The sequence below is a fragment of the Malus sylvestris genome, chromosome 9 (assembly GCF_916048215.2).
Source record: "Malus sylvestris chromosome 9, drMalSylv7.2, whole genome shotgun sequence".
Lineage (NCBI taxonomy): Eukaryota > Viridiplantae > Streptophyta > Magnoliopsida > Rosales > Rosaceae > Malus > Malus sylvestris.
Genome location: NC_062268.1, coordinates 2,502,192 through 2,522,259, shown reverse-complemented (window position 1 = coordinate 2,522,259; position 20,068 = coordinate 2,502,192). Strand labels below are relative to the sequence as shown.

Sequence of the window (20,068 nt, the reverse complement as noted above, 5' to 3'; positions counted from 1 at the left end):
CACCGGCTCGCACATGACTATGCTACAAACATGAAGATGAAGCTTGACCAGATGAAGGAATCTGATGGTCAGGTTTTACTTGATCATCTACGGTTTGTGGGTTTGTTCCAAAGACATTTATTACCTTCGTCTTCTGGGGCTGTACCGCGTAATGAAGCTCCAAATGATCAACCTCTGATGCCTCATCCTTCTAGGGTTCTGTCCAGTACTGAGGCTCCGAATGATCCCCTTCCGATGCCTTCTCTTTCTGGGGCTCTACCGATTGCTGAGACTTCTCCTAAGTAACCTTTGTGAAGGCTCCCTCTTGTTTGTTTATTTTGACTCATGTATATGTACATATTTGTAACTTATCGGAGATATCAATAAATAAGCTTTGCTTCATTTCAACGTATTGTGTTTAATACCAAAGCTTTCTTCACTGAGTGGGGTTGGTTATATGAATCTCAGATCGTCATTGTGCTCGGTCCTGTGTCATGTCCTCCGTTAGATCCAAGTACTCTAAGTCTTTTCTTAGAGTCTCTTCCAAAGTTTTCCTAGGTCTTCCTCTACCCCTTCGGCCTTGAACCTCTGTCCCGTAGTCGCATCTTCTAACCGGAGCGTCAGTAGGCCTTCTTTGCACATGTCCAAACCACCGTAACCGATTTTCTCTCAGCTTTCCTACAATTTCGGCTACTCCTACTTTACCTCGGATATCCTCATTCCTAATCTTATCATTTCTCGTGTGCCCACACATCCAACGAAGCATCCTCATCTCCGCTACACCCATTTTGTGTACATGTTGATGCTTCACCGCCCAACATTCTGTGCCATACAGCATCGCTGACCTTATTGCCGTCCTATAAAATTTTCCCTTGAGCTTCAGTGGCATACGATGGTCACACAACACGCCGGATGCACTCTTCCACTTCATCCATCCAGCTTGTATTCTATGGTTGAGATCTCTATCTAATTCTCCATTCTTTTGCAAGATAGATCCTAAGTAGCGAAAACGATCGCTCTTTGGTATTTCCTGATCTCCGATCCTCACCCCTAACTCATTTTGGCCTCCATTTGCACTGAACTTGCACTCCATATATTCTGTCTTTGATCGGCTTAGGCAAAGACCTTTAGATTCCAACACTTCTCTCCAAAGGTTAAGCTTCGCATTTACCCCTTCCTGAGTTTCATCTATCAACACTATATCGTCTGCGAAAAGCATACACCAAGGAATATCATCTTGAATATGTCCTATTAACTCATCCATTACCAACGCAAAAAGGTAAGGACTTAAGGATGAGCCTTGATGCAATCCTACCATTATGGGGAAGTTTTCGGTTTGTCCTTCATGAGTTCTTACGACAGTCTTTGCTCCTTCATACATATCCTTTATAGCTTGGATATATGCTACTCGTACTCTTTTATTCTCTAAAATCCTCCAAAGAATGTCTCTTGGGACCCTATCATACGCTTTTTCCAAATCTATAAAGACCATGTGTAAATCCTTTTTCCCATCTCTATATCTTTCCATCAATATTCGTAAGAGATAGATTACCTCCATGGTTGAGCGCCCTGGCATGAACCCGAATTGGTTGTCCGAAACCCGTGTCTCTTGCCTCAATCTATGCTCAATGACTCTCTCCCAGAGCTTCATTGTATGACTCATTAGCTTAATACCTCTATAGTTCATGCAATTTTGTACGTCACCCTTATTCTTGTAGATAGGCACCAAAGTGCTCTTTCGCCACTCATTTGGCATCTTCTTCATTTTCAAAATCTTATTGAAAAGGTCAGTGAGCCATGCTATACCTGTCTCTCCCAAGACTTTCCACACTTCGATCGGTATATCGTCTGGGCCCACTGCTTTTCTATACTTCATCTTCTTCAAAGCTCCAACCACTTATTCCTTCCTAATTCGACGATAAAATGAGTAGTTTCTACACTCTTCTGAGTTACTCAACTCCCCTAAAGAAGTACTCATTTCATGTCCTTCATTGAAAAGATTATGAAAATAACCTCTCCATCTGTCTTTGACCGCGTTCTCTGTAGCAAGAACCTTTCCATCCTCATCCTTGATGCACCTCACTTGGTTTAGATCCCTTGTCTTATTTTCCCTTGCTCTAGCTAGTTTATAGATATCAAACTCTCCTTCTTTGGTATCTAGTTGCTTGTACATATCGTCATAAGCCGCTAACTTAGCTTCTTTCACAGCTTTCTTCGCCTTTTGCTTCGCTCTTCTATACCTTTCACCATTTTCATCGGTCCTGTCCTTGTATAAGGCTTTACAACATTCCTTCTTAGCCTTCACCTTTGTTTGTACCTCCTCATTCCACCACCAAGATTCCTTTTGGTATGGAGCAAAGCCCTTGGACTCTCCTAATACCTCTTTTGCTACTTTTCGGATACAACTAGCCATGGAATCCCACCTTTAGCTAGCTTCCCCCTCTCTATCCCACACACACTGGGTGATTACTTTCTCTTTGAAAATGGCTTGTTTTTCTCATTTTAGATTCCACCATCTAGTCCTTGGGCACTTCCAAGTCTTGTTCTTTTTTCTCACTCTTTTGATATGTACATCCATCACCAACAAGCGATGTTGATTAGCCAAGCTCTCTCCCGGTATAACTTTGCAATCCTTACAAGTTATACGATCCCCTTTCCTCATTAGAAGAAAATCTATTTGTGTTTTTGACGACCCACTCTTGTAGGTGATCACATGTTCTTCTCTTTTCTTAAAGAAAGTGTTGGCTAAGAAGAGATCATATGCCATTGCAAAATCCAAGATAGCTTCCCCATCCTCGTTTCTCTCCCCAAAACCATGGCCACCATGAAAACCTCCATAGTTGCCTGTCTCCCTGCCCACGTGTCCATTTAAATCTCCTCCTATAAATAACTTCTCCGTCTGAGCAATTCCTTGCACCAAGTCTCCAAGGTCTTCCCAAAATTTCTCATTCGAACTCGTATCCAACCCTACTTGAGGTGCGTACGCACTAATCACATTGATGAGTTCTTGTCCTATTACAATCTTGATTGCCATGATTCTATCTCCTACCCTCTTGACATCTACAACATCTTGTGTCAAGGTCTTGTCCACGATGATGCCAACACCGTTTCTCGTTCTACTTGTGCCCGAATACCAAAGTTTAAACCCTGAGTTTTCTAGATCATTTGCCTTAAGACCAACCCACTTAGTTTCTTGTAGGCACATAATATTTATCCTTCTCCTCACCATAACTTCCACTACTTCCATAGATTTTCCCGTTAAGGTTCCTATATTCCACGTTTCTAAACGCATTCTACTCTCTTGAACTCTACCCTTCTGTCCTAGCTTCTTCACCCTCCTCCGTTCAATAGGATCAAAGTACTTCTTTTGTGTGTCCTGTGTAAAGTTGATAGGAGCATATGCTCCCAAACAACTTTGAGTGGAGTCGTTCGAAAATAAGTTTCTATGGCCCCCTTGCTCATTTAACACTGCATCCGGGTGCCGATGGAGATACAGCGACCCTTGCTCACTTATCACTGTGCTCGGGCCACACAGCGCGTCACTTACGGGTGACGCCCTAGCTTTAGCGCGATTTCGTTCTGGATTCATTTTCATAAGGATTCGACGTAACTGAGGAGTGCCGGCTGTCGACTACCTGACGCCCTCCCCCTCCTCCTTTACCCGGGCTTGGGACCGGCAATATAAGATAAACTTACACAGACGGAGTTATATGGAATATTAACATCGACTACAAAAAAATAAAAATAAACTTTGAGGCACATGTTTGGTTTTAGGTCTTTCTCTATTACCCGCTGTGGTATTTATACTCCCAGCTGATATGTTTTATTTATTTTTTTTTAATTTTAAATGATCAAGATCAATATGCATTGTACATAAACTTGCTTTAGTCTTCCACCAATCACTCTCTCAGAATGATTAGTTTAATACCTAACTTATATGAATGCGTCTACATTTTAAAACTCACTTTGTTTTTCTTTCCGGCCATCGTCTCGAACGTCAAAGACCTATCTAGTTACAATCAAAGTCATGATCATACTAATTACTATGGAAGACGCTGCTCAGTCTCAATACCCCTCCAAATACCAAGCTTTTGCATCATCTAAAAGTACTATTTTCCTCTTCACAATGGCATCAAAAAGTACTCTTTGCCTCTTCACAATCACCCTCGTCCTCGTCTTTCTTTCTGTTCTCTCCCATGCAACATCGGCAGAAACCCGCAACCAGAAACCTTCGCCGTTCGAGTTCCTTAACCATCTCAAGGGGTGTCACAAGGGTGACAAGGTCCAAGGCATCCAAGACCTAAAAAAGTACCTTGAAAAATTTGGATACTTGAACGGCCATTCCGATAGTGATGACTTCGACGACATCTTGGAGTCGGCGATCAAAACCTACCAAGTCAATTACCACCTCAAGGCCACCGGAACCTTAGATGCTAAAACAGTATCAAAAATGATAATGCCGCGATGTGATGTCGCTGATATTATCAATGGTACAACCTCCATGAGATCCGGAAAGAAAAGGCACCCTCACCACCACGGCGGACATGGTTCGCCTCACACAGTTGCTCATTATTCTTTTTTCACCGGAAACCCAAAATGGCCTTCTTCTAAGTACCATCATCTCACCTATGCTTTTGATCAAAGCACCCCAACTGAGGCCTGGGACGCAGTTGCGCGCGCTTTCGCAACATGGGCAGGCAACACACACTTCTCGTTCAGTCAATCCCAAAACTATAAGAACGCGGATCTGACAATAAGTTTTGGTAAGGGTGATCATGGAGATGGGAACCCATTTGACGGCCGAGGTGGGATCCTTGCTCACGCATTTCCACCGACCAATGGGAGATTCCACTACGATGCCGATGAGGCGTGGGCTGTGGGAGCTGTGGCGGACGCTTATGACTTGGAGACTGTGGCCTTGCATGAAATCGGACATCTGTTGGGGCTACAACATAACTCTGTTGAAGGAGCCGTCATGTCCCCTGGCGTTCGTAGTGGATTTACCCAAAGTTTGCATGCAGATGATATTCAAGGAATTAAAGCTTTATATAACACTTGATTTCAGATAATCAAAAGTACTAAAAGATAAATCATTAAAGCTCATCAAAAGTCAGCCGTTCATAATTTTTCTTTCATTATCCAATAATTAAGGTACCTCACCTAGAGCGTACTGAGATTCGTTATACGTACTTTAAAGTTTTAGTAGCATATATATGCTGGAAGTTTGATGAGAATATACATCCTGGGAATGCTCTGGGAATGCTCTGGCCCCTTTCTTGTTTAACTTCGGAGTTCCTACGGAACCCGAAGCCAGTGATTTTCCAAAAGACGTCGTGCTAGGTAGAGATGAGAATATACATATAAGGTTTACAGGATCCACTCCCTGAGCAATGTGGGATCTTACAAAGGTAGTATCAAACTCAACATTCACCAAATTCAAAATTAAAATTTGTCGGTTACAAGTGTAAGAAATATCCTAAAGCGTAGTAGTAGCAACTTTGAAGTGAAACCTATTTATTTTGTTAGATGTATGAAAAGAAAACATATTTATTTATTGGTGGTGAATTGCAGGACAGAGATTGTGTTTAGCCATTTTATTATTTAAGTGATTGAGTCCTACCATGATTCTATATCTTTGTAGGGAAACCTATTAGATTTCTTTGAGGTCAATTGCAAAGGTTAAGATTACATAATCCTTATTTCACTAGGACTATCAAATTACTTATGTCGTTAACAACTCCATAAACAAATAGCTTACAACACAAGTAATCCAATACATCATTCATTGTCATTCACAACTTCAGATCATTTGCATGGTTTGCCTTCACAAGTAACACATGCTGATGAATCTCTCTCTTAGTTCAATTGTCAAACGTAACGCATCCAAACATCAAACGAACTCAAAACTTTATTGCTTCTGTTGCCCTAATTGTGCGGATTTATCGACACAAAAAGATGAACAAATTGTAACAGACTGAAAGGAGAGAACCGACCGGTTTGGCGAGTAAAAAACATGAAAACGAAAAATGGAAACCTTAATATTAAAAATGGTGAAAGTTGCATGTCATTATTAATGGAGATTGGACACTCAGTCAAAAGTGTTTTCTGCGTAGGATAAAGAGGCTGCTTTCTGATCATCATGGAATATTATTTTGTGGTAGTAGTAGCTAGTAGTATTATTGAGGATCTCGGAGATCTTTCAATCATGTCTGTTTATTGCATATTGTACGATCAGTTTTTGTCAGATGCTATTAATATTCAATTTGAAATAAAAAATTTACAATGATTTTTTATCGCATGATGTACGATAAACGAATACAATTAAAGAATTTCTGTCATTCTCACATAGAGGATCCTCATTCATCTTTTAGTATTGAATCTTAATTATATGGAAATTACGTGCACAAGTGTGGCACATGCATGTTATTGTTTGTGAAATGTTTACATCAAATCATTAGTTTTGATGCAAAATTATATATATACTAAAATTATATATATACTAAAAGAGAAAAAAGCCTAAAACACTGTTCATAGCACAGTGCACTGACGATTTTGCCCTTGCTTTGGTTCTTTTATTTCCTTTCTGCCAAAATCGCAGTTGGTGCCCGTCTCTGGCGCCACTCCTAATTTACACATGTTGTTGGTAATGTACACGTGTTCGTAATCTTGAAAGAAGAAGGCGGAAAAGCCGACCTTTATCCATTTGCTTCCAGAAACAACGAGCTCTCTCTCGCGCAGCAACCACAAGCTCTATTTTGGAGAAAGTACGAAACATCTCGACTTCTCTCTCAGAGCCCAGCTCGAGTCCTCAGGTAAAAAGGAGAAATGCTGATGGATAATTTTTCTCCGATACTTGATTTTCTTGGTTTGTTTCTACTGATCTTTTGTTTCTTGGGTTGATTGCACTTCTTTTTCGTTATTTTTGATTCAGATATGAAGATGATTTGTGAAGTTGCTGTGATTTCATGCTAAGTTTCTTTGAACGGATTTGAGAATTTGGGATCGTATGGGGTGTTTTGAAGGTTTTTTATTTTATTTTTTATTTTGGGGAAAAAAATGGTTAACAGGTCCTCTGTTAGGATTTTCCTGGCAAAGAGTATAGAGCAAGGGAAGGGAAAAATGAGAGAGACACGGATTGGAGCATTTTTTTTTAATACGGGTTGAGGCTTTTTTTTTAATTGATTTGGGGTTCTGTTTGGGTTTGGGGTTGTGATATTTCTGTGTTTAATTTGGTATTTCATAGTTTGGAGTTGAGCGGTTAATTTTTTGGACCTTATGATCTCATTTGTGATTATCAAGTGCATAATGGTTATTTTTTTTTGAAATGGTGCTCAGAATTATCACCATTTTTCCCCTTTAATTTTCGGTGGAAGCACTGTTCTCTTCATGCTAATTGTTGAATTGTTCGAACCAGTCTGTTGTATATATATATTTTCCCCGTTCCTCTGTTTGTTGTCTGTATAAGTACGAATTCATCAATTTATCAATTGGGTTGTTCTTCGTTTGTAATTTCATTAATTGGGTCTTTAGATACATTTTGTTGTTGAGGAGGTGAGATGTTGCCTACAGTAGGCATCAACTATTACAAAAACCTTTTTAATGAAGAAACAAGAGAAATAGAGACAATGAAGATTGTAATCAACAGCTGGGGGGCATAATCGTTTCTGATATCTTAAAAAGAATGAAAAACAAAACTCAATATTTGGATACAAAGAAAATTAGGAAGTCAGATAGATGTTAACATAATGAAAATAATTCCACCGCTTCCCTCCTCTAACTTGATGACCATCCTTTTGGAACAATGTTTGATGAGTTCTTATTTCGAATGTGTTTGCCTTACCATTGTAAATTGCTGGAGGTCCTTTTGTTCTTTATCTTGCTCACAAGCATATTGATATGTAAATGTATGTAATAATTTGTGTACTGATAGGATATATGCATTACACATGTTATGTTTGTTACTGTTTTAAAGCATTATTAGATAGCATGTTGCATATTCTTTTAATACTTACTTTATTATTGCAAATTTGTGAATCTTATACCATAGCAAATCTTATGAATTCTCTTTTTCCACTATATCCAAGGTTGGGCAGATGGTGTGCTTCAATGTATCATTTTGATAGCTTTTGATAGCTTTTGTGTAATTTTTTTTCACTGCAAGTTTGTAAACATTTACATATTGCCAACATAGATTTTGATATATAAACACACTTTCTTTCTAACAATATATATACTTTGTCTGCAGACTTACAAAACAATGAGCATCGTACCAATCTGTGAATTAAAGCCTTTTAGAAACGATATGAAGATCAAAGTTAGAATATGCCGGTTGTGGAGACCCAAAATGTTTGGACGCCAAAACCAATTCAATGGCTTACAATGTGTACTGGTTGATGAACTGGTGAGAAAACCATTTTGTTTAAATGTAATATAGTTAAAACTATAATTTCAAAAAGAAGAGAAAGCTATAAATAACTCTTTATAATTTTTGTAATGCAGAATGATGCCATTGAAGCCTCGGTCTTAGAAGTAGACTATGAGATAGTAGCTCCAAAAATTAAAGTTGGTTGTATATATGAGATCACACGGTTGCATAGCCGTTCCAGTAAACAAACGTACAAGGTCGTACCACACACTGTACAACTATACTTCAATGGGAAAACAACTTTCAAACAAATACCAGAAAGACCTCCACACATTCCTGAGCACCGCTTTTATTTAGTGGATTACAGTGAATTGTTATCCCGTGTAGATAAAGTTGAAATTCTCACAGGTAATTAAACACATTTATAAACCTACATCTATATGCCATTTTTGTTTGTCACATTTTTTCATGCTATAATCTTATGATATTGGATTGCCAAATTGCAAGATGTTATGGGACATATCACAGCAGTGCAACCATTGGAAGAAAGAATGGTTAACAAAGAAAGACCGGAAACAAAATGTGACGTTCACCTTCAAAACACCAGGTAATCATTTTATCATGTGGTAATTGTTCATTAGACATTGAATACGTGTCAAGCGTATATTCAACTATAACATGACTGACATTATGGGAAAGAATAGGCAATTGTATTTAGATGGGTGGAATACAAAAACTATTGATGCGGGAACCTGAACCTATGGTGATCCATATGCAATTTAAGGTGATTTCATTAATGAGTAATCAAGTTCTGTTTTTAATTTTTTCTTCTTTTGATATGTGAATGTTGATTGTTGAAGAACTGAAGGTTGCTAGGTTGGTGAAAATATGAAGGTAAACGAGTTGGAAATGCTGTGCACAGAAATGGAGTGTTCTGCAAATGGTTTTCACACACACATATATGGACTCCAAAAGTAAACGAGTTGGAAATGTTTCTTAATATTTTGCTCTAACTTCTTTGGTCAGAAACGAAGAAGTGAGAGTTACACTTTGGGGAGACTGCACCAGGACCTTTGATATTGAAGTTGTAACACAACAACCATCAACAATTGTGGCTGTGTTCACAAGTCTCAAAGTAAAACGGTTCCTAGGTACATAACTTAACTTTACTTCTTTCCAATGTTTACATTGTATTACAAAAAAATAACATGCTTCCACATCTGCAAACCCACAGGAAACACAGTGCTTAGCAGTACCGGATGCACTTTGTTTTTCATAAACCCAAAAATACCAGAAGCAGCAAATTACAAATCGATGTAAGTTTTTTTTACCATTTTCTGAACAATATATATATATATATATATATATATATATATATATATATATATCACTCAAATAATATTAAAATTCAATCTCATTGGGTTACCACTTAACACAAAAATGTGCAAAAACTTTGCCAGTTCCAGTCATGCTTTGAAAATGATTCCAACCTCAGCACAACTAATGACACCAGATCAATTGGATGCCGCTGAAAAACTATCAGTAGGGCAATTGAATATCTTGGATCCAAATCTTTATCAGGTAAAATGGAATGCATTCCAAATTTAACAATGTTGTATATTTAACAGTGTTATATTGGTCTCAAAATTCATTTTTCTGGGTTGTCAGCTTTTGTATCCATGCAATTAGTATAATAGAAATTATGTTTTGATTGCACAGACAGTTTTCATTGATGTCTGAAACATTTCCTGAAAACTAGATGAAGAGTATAAGAATGTAGGTTCGTGTCTGTTCAAATTATACTCATCATTCTTTAACAAATATTGTAGAACACTCCATTTCTGTGCAGAGCCGCAATTGCACGGTTTGATTTGAGTAACGGCTGGTGGTACAAGGCATGTCTAATCTGCTTCAAACAACTAAAACCAAAGCCTCAAAGTGACCTGCTGGTTTGTCCAACTGATGATATTCAAAACCCTATTGCTTGGTAATACAAAATTACTCTGAATCTATTACTATATAAAACATAAACTTAATTATACTTCTTTATAAATAATCACATCAATTTCAACGCAGGTTCAAAGTTAGTTTAATTCTTGAAGATGCCAATGACGAAACCAATGCCATCATTATAGGTAAATCAACCGAAGAACTATTTGGAATCACATGTGAAGAATTAGTAATCAACAAAAGTTTCTGTGACCAAAATGAATTACCACAACAAATACTCCGAGTAAAAGGTCAAATCAAACTTTTCCAACTCAAACTTGGGAAAGTTAAAAGTGACACAAGCAGAAATGACTTGCTCATCCAAACTGTTATCAAGGATCAAACACAAATTCACCCTTCAAACAACAACAAAAATGATGAAGCAATAAGTAACCTTGGGAAGAAACATATGGTTCATGAAATGTTACCATGCACACCACCACTCTCACTCAAGAAATCTCTACCTTCATCTCCAACTGAGAGCAGTTCAAGTTCAAAGAAACGACAAAGGGAGCCAGTCAAAAAGAGTCTTTTCACCTCTACACCAACAAAAAAATCTAAAAGGTTAGTCTTTATAAAAAAATAAATAATTGACATAAACCTTTTTTCCATTACTAGATGTGCACTGATGCTTTAATCTCTCTTCATTTTACATGATCCAAGTGATACCACAAGTGGATACAGTGAAGAGACCTATGCATTTGAAGAGACCGATGACGAGAATGTAGCAAACACAGATAAAACTCCCAGTGAATAGAGTATGGATCCCAACACTCATAAATCAATTTTCTTAACAATTTTTTTTCCCATCTTCAATGAGTAGTTTCTCTAACACAGAACTATATCTTATAAATATTGCATAATATAGATATAAATATTTCATTTGGGTTGCCGATGAGACCAACTGGAAAATCTAGAGAGTTTATTTAGTATGGCTGCAAAATATATGCAATTTAGAGTCATTCAATTCTTATGTCAATGTTTTTTTTTCTTCAGTTCATCGTTGTCATGCAAGATGGAGGAGGCACCATTAACGTGAGGAGTTACGTATATGGGTGTCTTTAGTGAAACAAATCTTACTTTTTGAGCTGTACAGTTTTAGATGTAAAAGTCTCCCTGGGATAGGACCATAGCTTTTGAAAAACAATCTCTGAGGATGATATACTAACATCCTCAACTTTTTGCATGTAATATATAAATATAAATAGAACTCTCTGGCTATGGCGTAGGACCATCCCAATTTTTGTCGTGTAATATAAGAATGTAATATATGTATATCCCTTACTTTGGCACATAATTTCTCATGTATATAAGCCCTACTTTGTACACGTTTAAGATCATTTTGAAACCCGCAGCATCGCACGGCCCTCAATTGCTAGTAAATCCGATATGCGAAATAATTTGACAATATATAAGATGTTTATGTTATCATTTTGAATATACGAGTATTGTTTCCTAAATTGGTTTTATTTACTTTCCATTTCTCATATGAGAAATGTGAAGTAAATAAAATTAACTTAAAAATGACTGTTTTTTTTTATTGTCTTTCTGTTGGGTTTATAATTATAAAAGGCTTATTTTATTTACACATCACGTATTGTTGAATAAACCCTACATACTTAATACACATCACATTTACTTTTTCAATTAAACTTTATTTTAATACATCCCATTTACTTTCCCATATTACCCTCCCACCCCCATTCTCAACATACATCTTACATTTTCTATATACACCCCACATTCTTCACATCTTATAATACTCGGTCACAATCAAGATTGGAGGAAGATGAGGCTGCTGCGACTCTGTTAAAGGTGGCAAACGAGGTAATAAGCTGAGGTTTAATAACAAAAATTCGAGGGTAAAAGCAGCAAGGGAAAGGAGAACAATCAAAAGGTCTCTTGTAATGTGAATGGTGCTAGGACTTTGCCCATATTGGCAAAAACGTAGCTGAATGTTGATGTAGTTTCATTGCATTTTCATATGTAAGAAAAGAAAACACATTTATTTATTGGTGTTGAATTGCAGAACAGAGATTGTGTTTAGCCATTTTATTACTATTATCATTTCTTTTAATTGGGGTTATGCTATGAGACGACATATATAAAGAAATATTGTTAATTTCTTCGCACTCCATTCAAGTTCTAATCCGGTAGTTTTATCATTTTGCTTGCATTTGTTGGGAAGACAAAAAAAGTAGATAAATAATACGTTAAAAGTGATTTGGGTTTATTCAGAAATTTTTTATTTTTTATTCTAACCTAATAAGGTCGAAATTGGCATTGCATAATAGGGTGTATAAGTCATTTAATATCAAATTTGAATGTGAGGTGTTTTCAACAGTATGTGGTGTGCTAATAAAAAAAATCTTATAAAATTGTATTTTGATGACGATGTTTTTCGTTTTATTTGTTTAATAAAATACCTATTACCTTAAAAAACAATAATCACAGAGAAAATTCTAAAAATTAATGAACCTATTCTAACATGCCTTTGATGTATGGTTGGCAAAAAAACATGAATGGTTAAGTAAGCTACTTTTAGGGTTTAATTGCATGAAAGTATCCCATTTATTTATCATCCATCAACTCTATATGGTTTATATAATTACTAGTTGGAACTTAATTGGAATAACCTTGGTAATCTTCCATGTATATCACGAGAGATTTTTCAGTGTTCCCGTCATACGAAGTGGTACACCACGTGTCCCTATATAAATGGTCGGTTATGTGTATTAAAAGATTAATAACTTAAAAATTAAAATTCTCCACCACTTGCATAAAAACACATAATGTACCCTCCGTATTTCCGTCACAACTAAAATTGTACCTACTATCACATGATTCGCATCACATGGAACACAAAGCAGGAGGGCTGGCCCCATCCTACGTGTCAAACGCTCCACGTGTTCCATTATGTGGCACATATATCAGTAGGATATCAAACAATGAACGTTAGAGACTGACGTATGGGGCTTATTTTGTTGCATCAGATCATTGCTCTCTTGGTCACGTCGCCATGAAGACAACATGCCCAAAACTGAAAAAAAATAAAATAAAGTGGAATCCATTAAACTTTGATAGCTCTTTCCATTGCCTAATAATTTTGTGCGAGCATTGTTGGAGAGCTTATCATTATATATACAAAACATTTTCACAAGTGTTTGGGAAGGAAGGAAATATATTGCCAATGATGAAAACAACTCCGCCTATGTCTTACATGGCCGGTCCCAAGCCCGGATAAAGGAGGAGGGGGAGGGCGTCAGGTAGTCGACAGCCGGCACTCCATGATCACGTCGAATCCTTATGAAAATGAATCCAAAACAAGGATGAGGATGGAAAGGTTCTTGCTACAGAGAACGCGGTTAAAGACAGATGGAGAGGTTATTTTCATAACCTTTTCAATGAAGGACATGAAATGAGTGATTCTTTAGGGGAGTTGAGTAACTCAGAAGAGTGTAGAAACTACTCTTTTTATCGTCGAATCCGGAAGGAAGAAGTGGTTGTAGCTTTGAAGAAGATGAAGCATAAAAAAGCAATAGGCCCAGACAATATACCAATCGAAGTGTGGAAACTTTTGGGAGAGACAGGTATAACATGGCTCACTGACCTTTTCAATAGGATTTTGAAAACGAAGAAGATGCCAAATGAGTGGCGAACGAGCACTTTGGTGCCTATCTACAAGAACAAGGGCGACGTACAAAATTGCATGAACTATAGGGGTATTAAGCTAATGAGTCATACAATGAAGCTCTGGGAGAGAGTCATTGAGCATAGATTGAGGCAAGAGACACGGGTTTCGGACAACCAATTCGGGTTCATGCCAGGGCGCTCAACCATGGAGGCAATCTATCTCTTACGAAGATTGATGGAAAGATATAGAGATGGGAAAAAGGATTTACACATGGTCTTTATAGATTTGGAAAAAGCGTATGATAGGGTCCCAAGAGACATTCTTTGGAGGATTTTAGAGAAGAAAGGAGTACGAGTAGCATATATCCAAGCTATAAAGGATATGTATGAAGGAGCAAAGACTGCCGTAAGAACTCATGAAGGACAAACCGAAAGCTTTCCCATAACTGTAGGATTACATCAAGGCTCATCCTTAAGTCCTTACCTTTTTGCGTTGGTAATGGATGAGTTAACAGGACATATTCAAGATGATATTCCTTGGTGTATGCTTTTCGCAGACGATATAGTGTTGATAGATGAAACTCAGGAAGGGGTAAATGCAAAGCTTAACCTTTGGAGAGAAGTGTTGGAATCTAAAGGTCTTCGCCTAAGCCGATCAAAGACAGAATATATGGAGTGCAAGTTCAGTGCAAATGGAGGCCAAAACGAGTTAGGGGTGAGGATCGGAGATCAAGAAATACCAAAAAGCGACCGTTTTCGTTACCTAGGATCTATCTTGCAAAAGAACGGAGAATTAGATGGAGATCTCAACCATAGAATACAAGCTGGATGGATGAAGTGGAAGAGTGCATCCGGCGTGTTGTGTGACCGCCGTATGCCATTGAAGCTCAAGGGAAAATTTTATAGGACGGCAATAAGGCCGGCGATGCTGTATGGCACAGAATGTTGGGCGGTGAAACATCAACACGTACACAAAATGGGTGTAGCGGAGATGAGGATGCTTCGTTGGATGTGTGGGCACACGAGAAAGGATAAGATTAGGAATGAGGATATCCGGGGTAAAGTAGGAGTAGCCGAAATTGAAGGAAAGATGAGAGAAAATCGGTTACGGTGGTTTGGACATGTGCAAAGAAGGCCTACTGACGCTCCGATTAGAAGATGTGACTATGGGACAGAGGTTCAGGGCCGAAGGGGTAGAGGAAGACCTAGGAAAACTTTGGAAGAGACTCTAAGAAAAGACTTAGAGTACTTGGATCTAACGAAGGACATGACACAGGATCGAGCACAATGGCGTTCTAAGATTCATATAGCCGATCCCACTCAGTGACTTGGATTTTCCAAGTCTCCAACCGAGAAGTTTTCCTCACTCGGGAAATTAAGGGAACACTACCCCAACCTACATGCTCCACTCAGAAAGCTTCAACATACAAGCTTCAACAAAAGAAAATTCAAAGAACTTAGCGAAGAAGGCTTTGGTGTATTTAACACAATACGTTGAAATGAAGGAAAGCTTATTTATTGATATCCCCGATCAGCTACAAATATGTACATATACATGAGTCAAAATAAACACACAAGACGGAGCCTTCACAAAGGTTGCTTAGGAGAAGTCTCAGCAGTCGGTAGAGCCCCAGAAAGAGAAGGCACCGGAGGGGGATCATTTGGAGCCTCAGTACTAGACAAAACCCTAGAAGGAGGAGGCATCAGAGGTTGATCATTCGGAGCTTCATTACGCGGTACAGCCCCAGAAGACGAAGGCAATAAATGCCTTTGGAACAAACCCACAAATCTCTGATGATCAAGTAAAACCTGACCATCAGTTTCCTTCATCTGGTCAAGCTTCCTCTTCATGTTTGTAGCATAGTCATGTGCGAGCCGGTGCAACTGTTTATTCTCATGCTTGAGCCCTCTAATCTCCTGTTTGAGACTCATCACTTCAGCCGCCAAGGATTCAACTTGGCGGGTTCGAGCAAATAGGCGTTGGGCCATATTAGACACAGAACCTGCACACTGAACACTGAGAGCCAGCGAATCCTTAACAGCTAACTCATCAGACCGTTTGGAAAGTAGTCTGTTATCTTTGGGAGTGAGAAGGTTCCTGGCCACCACCGCAGCGGTCATATCATTCTTCATCACGGAATCCCCAACGGTAAGAGGACCAGTAGGGGAGACGAAGGATGGGCGCCATATGTTGTCTGGAGAAGGCGGGGCTGCCTCTTCAACAAGGTTCAAGTCAAAACGACGGTCGGAGGGGCCAGACATTTTCAAAGGTGTTGAAGAGAGAAGAGGTCGGACAAATCAAGATCTTAGAAGTGCAAGAATGAAGCTTCTACTGGTGGAGATTCAAGTGTGCTTTGGAACTTAATGTCAGCCTCTATAAAAATCTGCACTCGACGGAGCTTCAGAAATCGAAGAGGCGCCTGCTCAGAAATCGAAGAGGCGTTTGCTTTCTCAAAAGCTGGGCTGCTTAGAGATCACGAGGGTTGATCTCAGAAATCGAAGAGGCATTTGCTTTCTCAAAAGTTGGGCTGCTCAAAGACCACGAAGGCCGATCTCAGAAATCGAAGAGGCGCTCGCTTTCTCAAAAGCTGGGCTCCCTAGAGACCACGAGGGCCGATCTCAGAAATCGAAGAGGCACCTACTTTTCCAGCCTTGTCAGCACCCGTCACACGCACACTCAGCTTTGCAGAAATTATGGGCATTCTGTCGAAGACTTCTGGGGAAGTAGAAAACACATGAATCTTACTGTTCAATCACCCACTTCCCACACGCAACAATAGCTCATGGGTACCACAGATAACTTTGCCAAAGTTCTCTGCCAAAGTTGAGCACGTGAAGCTTGCAGCTCCCACTACATCGCTCTGACCAAGAAGGGTAAAAGAATAGCAAAGAAACAGCACTAACAAAGTTTAGACCCATAAATTTTGAAGGTCTAGCTACCATATTATTACCCACAAGGGTAAAGGAACAGTACCACTGCTGGATAATTGGAAAGTCCCTGTGTGTCAACCTCTGTGCTTCGTGGCAAGGTAGACTAGCAAACATGCCCAACCTTTACTCACATTCGAGAAAACACTCCCAATAAGATTGCTTGCTCCAAAATCGAAGAGGCACCGTCCTCCGAATCTCGAGAGCCAGACTCCCAACATGACTACTTTCTTAAAAATCGAAGAGAGGGTAAAGGAACAGTACCATTGCTGGATAATTGGAAAGTCTCTGTGTGTCAACCTTTGTGCTTCGTGGCAAGGTAGACTAGCAAACATGCCCAACCTTTACTCACATTCGAGAAAACACTCCCAACAAGATTGCTTGCTCCAAAATCGAAGAGGCACCACCCTTCGAATCTCGAGAGCCAGACTCCCAACGTGATTACTTTCTCAAAAATCGAAGAGACACTGCTCCCCGAATCTTCGAGAGCCAGACCCCCAGCATGATTGCTTTCTCAAAAATCGATGAGGCATCGTTCTCCGAATCAATCGAAGAGGCGCTCGCTTTCTCAAAAGCTGGGCTGCTCAGAGACCACGAGGGCCGATCTCAGAAATCGAAGAGGCACCTACTTTTCTAGCCTTGTCAGCACCTGTCACACGCACACTCAGCTTTGCAGAAATTATGGGCATTCTGTCGAAGACTTCTGGTGAAGTAGAAAGCACATGAATCTTACTGTTCAATCACCCACTTCCCACACGCAACAATAGCTCATGGGTACCACAGATAACTTTGCCAAAGTTCTCTGCCAAAGTTGAGCACGTGAAGCTTGCAGCTCCCACTACATCGCTCTGACCAAGAAAGGTAAAAGAATAGCAAAGAAACAGCACTAACAAAGTTTAGACACATAAATGTTGAAGGTCTAGCTACCATATTATTACCCACAAGGGTAAAGGAACAGTACCACTGCTGGATAATTGGAAAGTCCTTGTGTGTCAACCTCTGTGCTTCGTGGCAAGGTAGACTAGCAAACATGCCCAACCTTTACTCACTTTCGAGAAAACACTCCCAACAAGATTGCTTGCTCCAAAATCGAAGAGGCACCGTCCTCCGAATCTCGAGAGCCAGACTCCCAACATGACTACTTTCTCAAAAGCGAAGAGAGGGTAAAGGAACAGTACCATTGCAACTGGCAGCTCCCACTACCGTGCTATGACCAAGCAGGGTAAAGGAATAGCATTACTACTTGTTGTTAGGGAGACTCCTATATATGTCGACCTCCATCCCCAACGGACAGGCAGACCTGCAAAAATGCTCAACCCTTCATCATATCTGAGAGGGCACTCCCAACGAAGCCTTTCGAAATATTCAGCTTTCTTTCCCCCCGATAATACCTCTGCAAACAAGCTATACTAGAGCAAGAATATCTCATATCATCAGGGTTAAAAGCAAGAGTATCTCATATCATGCTTTTTCCCTGTCTTTTCCTTTGGCCTTGTTTTTACCTGCAAGACAAGGAGAAAGAGAGCAATCAGTCAGCACTTGGAATCAAGCTTCCAGCCAGGAACTGACTGCCTGGAACCCCTTACCTGATTACTTACCTGGCATTGCTCTCGAGTACTCATCTTCAACATCTTATGTTTCCAGGGAAGATTCTGCATCTGCTTGAGGAACAGATAGGGCAAGTGCGAAGGATACAAGGAAGCATGTGGAGACAAGCGTAACAGCACACGTGCCGATACACCCATTACTCTGTCAAAAGCAAAAGTATCCCATATCAGTAGGGTGGAACGTACTCTAGATTTGATGGACTTGTTTTGACCCTCAAATTCTTCAGTCGGCCTTATACTCTGGAGGAAACCAGAAAACCCTCCAGCTCAGTTCAAGAATAAGCCTGTGGAAAGTTACTTCTTCAAAAGCAAAAGTATCTCATATCATCTCTTCTCATTTTTCTTCTCTTTATCCTTCATGCTGCTGCAAGATGGGGAGAAGGTGAACAATCAGTCGGAGCTCTGATTGCTTACCTTGTCTGTCACCTCTTCCAGCAGACCCCCTAGCTCGGCGACTTGGGGGACTCCTACTACATGGTTTGTATCGCGCTTGACCAAGCCTGAGACTACAAGTAAGCTTCAAGTGAAATTGATACATTACCTTGTGCATCTCCACCAGTTAAAGATACCACCCCTGGATGGAGGAAGAGTACTTTCAGAGAAGATGCCACATCTACCTATGAGACAGATAAGGCAAGTCAAGACGACACCACACTCCGATACTTAGAAGTTTCGTGATTACGAGATCATTCTCCCACAATATTTCCTAATGTCATTTGTACAAAACCATTCACTTGTACTCACTAAAGGAGAGCTTGAACCTATGTACTTGTGTAAACCCTTCACAATTAATGAGAACTCTTCTATTCTGTGGACGTAGCCAATCTGGGTGAACCACGTACATCTTGTGTTTGCTTTCCTATCTCTATCCATTTATATACTTATCCACACTAATGACCGGAGCAATCTAGCGAAGATCACAAAAAGCGACCGTTTTCGCTACCTAGGATCTATCTTGCAAGAGAACGGAGAATTAGATGGAGATCTCAACCATAGAATACGAGCTGGATGGATGAAGTGTAAGAGTGCATCCGGCGTGTTGTGTGACCGTCGTAGGCCACTGAAGCTCAAGGGAAAATTTTATAGGACGGCAATAAGGCCAGCGATGTTGTATGGCACAGAATGTTGGGCGGTGAAGCATCAACACGTACACAAAATGGGTGTAGCGGAGATGAGGATGCTTCGTGGGATGTGTGGGCACACGAGAAAGGATAAGATTGGGAATGAGGATATCCGAGGTAAAGTAGGAGTAGCCGAAATTGTAGGAAAGATGAGAGAAAATCGGCTCCGATGATTTGGACATGTGCAAAGAAGGCCGACTGACGCTCCGGTTCGAAGATGTGACTACGGGACAGAGGTTCAGGGCCAAAGGGGTAGAGGAAGACCTAGGAAAACTTTGGAAGAGACTCTAAGAAAAGACTTAGAGTACTTGGATCTAACGGAGGACATGACACAAAACCGAGCGCAATGGCGTTCTAGGATTCATATAGCCGACCCCACTTAGTGGGAAAAGGCTTTGTTGTTGTTGTTGTGGTAGGAATATGAAAACAACTGTAGCAGCACAGTA

The 20,068-nt window shown here is 39.7% G+C and overlaps 2 protein-coding genes across 5 annotated transcripts; both read left to right on the top strand.

Moving 5' to 3' along the window:
- Window positions 1–4,105: 4,105 nt before the first annotated feature.
- Window positions 4,106–5,038, top strand: LOC126583609 (metalloendoproteinase 3-MMP-like). The gene has a single exon (XM_050248063.1). The coding sequence runs from the start codon at window positions 4,106–4,108 to the stop codon at window positions 5,036–5,038; it is 933 nt and encodes a 310-aa protein (XP_050104020.1).
- A 1,581-nt stretch (window positions 5,039–6,619) lies between these two features.
- Window positions 6,620–11,630, top strand: LOC126583608 (uncharacterized). 4 transcript variants are annotated; one of them, XM_050248062.1, is made up of 12 exons: window positions 6,620–6,791; window positions 6,911–6,946; window positions 8,225–8,380; window positions 8,479–8,752; window positions 8,852–8,951; window positions 9,371–9,495; window positions 9,579–9,660; window positions 9,805–9,925; window positions 10,174–10,331; window positions 10,421–10,897; window positions 10,997–11,091; window positions 11,330–11,630. In XM_050248062.1, the coding sequence occupies exons 3-11, from the start codon at window positions 8,237–8,239 to the stop codon at window positions 11,088–11,090; spliced, it is 1,575 nt and encodes a 524-aa protein (XP_050104019.1). In that variant the 5' UTR covers window positions 6,620–6,791; window positions 6,911–6,946; window positions 8,225–8,236; the 3' UTR covers window position 11,091; window positions 11,330–11,630. The 4 variants fall into 4 exon arrangements, with proteins under 4 accessions (XP_050104019.1, XP_050104018.1, XP_050104015.1 ...); XM_050248061.1 differs by having other exon boundaries at window positions 6,911–7,001; XM_050248058.1 differs by having other exon boundaries at window positions 6,911–8,119.
- Window positions 11,631–20,068: the final 8,438 nt, after the last annotated feature.